At 39.1% G+C, this 2,994-nt stretch overlaps 1 protein-coding gene across 1 annotated transcript; it reads right to left on the bottom strand.

Annotated features, from left to right (window-relative positions):
- Positions 1–589: 589 nt before the first annotated feature.
- LOC116181683 (phenoloxidase-activating factor 2-like) lies at positions 590–2,541 on the bottom strand. Its single transcript, XM_031502093.1, has 2 exons — positions 2,220–2,541; positions 590–1,921 (listed from the first exon to the last, which is right to left on the bottom strand). The coding sequence occupies exons 1-2, from the start codon at positions 2,507–2,509 to the stop codon at positions 1,006–1,008; spliced, it is 1,206 nt and encodes a 401-aa protein (XP_031357953.1). The 5' UTR covers positions 2,510–2,541; the 3' UTR covers positions 590–1,005.
- Between the last annotated feature and the right edge of the window lie 453 nt (positions 2,542–2,994).

Raw genomic sequence — 2,994 nt, 5'->3', positions numbered from 1 at the left:
TTACACAAAATTCATCCGCCATCTAGCTGAAATTGCCACGCCACTGTACGCCCTAAATGAACTCTGAAACCTCTGACGATTGTTCTGTTAACACCATCACCAGTGTCACGGATCACAGCTGCAACAGACTCCACTGCTACACCACACCGAAGATCGCAGCGCTCAAGACGACAACTCGAGCGGCTAAATCTGTGACTTTTCAATTTACTGAAACATTTTTCAAATTTATTCTGTATTCCTTATACGTAAGGGAGGACTGTGGCGTTCATACTTATATTAGGCGGCAACAGGATCACCGATAGTTTCGTGACATAAAATTCGAATGACATGTAATGTGAATAATTGATTATACCTAACCTAAATTGTCCACATACACGACAATACTCCAATGATGTGAACGTTAAGGGTATCATCGAGGATATCGTTTAAAATATTCCCTTCGTACCTAACCTTGAATTAATCTAATGTGTTCCCAAAAATACTATTTCGGTCCGTTTCTAATATACCACCCTGTATAAAACGATTTAAATTATTAAAGATAGCCCCAAGGTATGCAGCAATAATACCAAAGGATATTAACATAGATAAATAAATAGATCAATGGTATTCTTTATTTTTGGACGAACAAACTACTAAAGCGGAACAGCATCTGAATTGTGACATAGTTTTTCCAAACCACAAGCTTCCACTTCCGATGCAGATTCCGTGATAAAAGTAGCACGGATACCGTGCTAAAGATTACAAGGTATTCCTATAAATAATGTTAAGCTTAACCCTTTTTCAGTATGCAGTGGAAAACATTCAGTCCTGTGATGTATGCAGGTTATCTGTCAAAGACGTCATTCTGCCTATACTAAATAACGCAAAATAACGTTTTTTTGTCAGATAACCTGCATGTTAAGTTTGGTATTTCTGATACATCACAGGGCTGATTATTTTAAATGTCACGTCCAACTTACTACATTTTCAATAAGTACAGTTACAATGACGTCAAATTACATTGTGTTACATAGGCGTATAGTAACTGGTGTCCAAATTACGTGCACTCATTTCTTGATCAATCCAATGCTTAATCGATGCAACTTTGGTAAATACCGACGGTAGATTTTGGGCACAGTCAAGTCCCCAAGATGTAATGCCGACTTGAAGATATCTTAGGGGTTGTCCCGAGATTTCACAAACTAGTGGACCACCTCCATCACCGTTACACAAGTCACTTCCGTTTTTTCCAATAGCACAAAGGAATGTTTGATGTAACTGAAACCATTTTCCTAAACGTGTTTTCCTCAATTGATTTTGACAACTGGGGTTTGAAATAAGCGAGAATTCGATTTTTTTCATTACCCTCCTGTAGACACCTTTCGGCACATCACTTCCCCATCCTGTAGCTGCACATTTCGATTTCTGTAACTGAGTATACGACAACGTAGACGAATCTGCTAAGCAAGCTGTATTCACATTCCTGTCTAACTTAAAAGGATTTTCCAAAAACAGTAAGGCTGCGTTGTACATTAAATTATCAACAACAAACTTGGGGTGTATGACAATTGATTTTACGCGCATGTTTTGGTGGGCTATGGGTTCAGTTTTTCCTGTAGCATTCCATTCTCCTACTCGTGCAATATACTTTTCAGATTCGTTGATACAGTGCGCCGTAGTAAGAACAACTTCGGGATGTATTAGGGAACCCACACACTGATACTGATACTTTAAATTCAAGAGTAAAGCGGTCCATGGATATTCACCAAACTTTGCTGTGGTAGCAGCAGAAATGTAATAATCTCCTGGTATTTCACTTCCAAATCCGCATGCAAAGTTAGAAGGTATTCCCTCCACTTTCTTCCTTAGAGGACTAGGGGCAAGTGGCTCACAACAGATTTCCCCCAGGGTTTTGCAGGGATTTACAGACTCCTGAGCTAATCTAAAAAAAAAATGAAAGTTAAAATACAATCATGCATATCATGTTCCTTACAATTGAATTTACACTTGTTAAAGTTAGGGGATAGTGAATGTGACAATAATGGGAAATTCGAGCGTTTCCCTTCTAGTTTCCGAATGGCAGTATCTCATGCTTCTAAGAAATAAGTATTTTGGAACGAATGTGTTAACGCTACCGTATGAAAATAAGAATCGCTCAAATCTGTATTGATTTAGCCACCTGCGTCATTAGTGATCACCCGAGATTTACGAAGGACGAACAACAAATCTTAATTACATACCTAGGTTCAAACAATTTACTCCCATCTTTGTTCACTTCTCCATTATTGCATAAGTAAAAAGGTGTACACAAGCACTCTGCCTCAGCTGGTTCAGGCGCTTTAGTTGACGTCGACTGGTAGTCAAAAAACGATCTAATTAGCATTTTTAGTTTATCATTTTGATTGCTAATTTCATCAAGAGTGTTTACAATCGTATTGGCGATACTAGATTTACCTTTAGAGAACCGTTGCGAATGAGAACCGATTAGGAGGCTAACTATAAGCAAACCGACCAGTAGAACCCGGTGCATTTTGCGTAAACGCTTGTACGTCTCAAGCAAAAATGAAGAAATATCATTGGAAGTAAGCAAGTAACAACGGATATTGTGGTTATGATTTATCTTCCCGTATCGTAAGTCGAGGTAGGTACTCACCATCAAATTGCGCAAGTATATCCCATTTGTATAATGTATATTATTTAACGGGATCGAAAAACCGAAGCGAAGCTTCGGTTTTTCGATCCTTAAATAAGGAACTCAACCGTTTACTCGATTTTCATTTTTAATTTCTTTTAAAATGCACCGATTTTGATGAAAATTTTATCACACCTTTTTGAGACGATTTCGAATCGATTCCGAGAATTTCGCTACTGGGAAATTCTCCTGAGCGGCTGGGGAGCATCGTCGTCGAGGTGCGCGGGCGCGGTTAAAAAAATACGGTTAGGGTTAGGGCGTCGAGGCGCCGGCGCGGGGGGTAGGGATAGTTGGGGCAACTTTCGATGGGGTTAAGAAAATTC

The sequence above is a fragment of the Photinus pyralis genome, unplaced genomic scaffold (genome assembly GCF_008802855.1).
Source record: "Photinus pyralis isolate 1611_PpyrPB1 unplaced genomic scaffold, Ppyr1.3 Ppyr1.4_unclustered_Scaffold1604, whole genome shotgun sequence".
Classification (NCBI taxonomy): domain Eukaryota; kingdom Metazoa; phylum Arthropoda; class Insecta; order Coleoptera; family Lampyridae; genus Photinus; species Photinus pyralis.
This window is presented reverse-complemented; position numbering and strand designations above follow the sequence as displayed.

Coding starts and splice junctions, on each gene's coding strand:
- LOC116181683 (XM_031502093.1), bottom strand. CDS start 2,509: ATGCACCGGGTTCTACTGGTCGGTTTGCTTATAGTTAGCCTCCTAATC. Junction 1,922..2,219: donor AGTAAATTGTTTGAACCTAG/GTATGTAATTAA, acceptor TTTTTTTTTTAG/ATTAGCTCAGGAGTCTGTAA.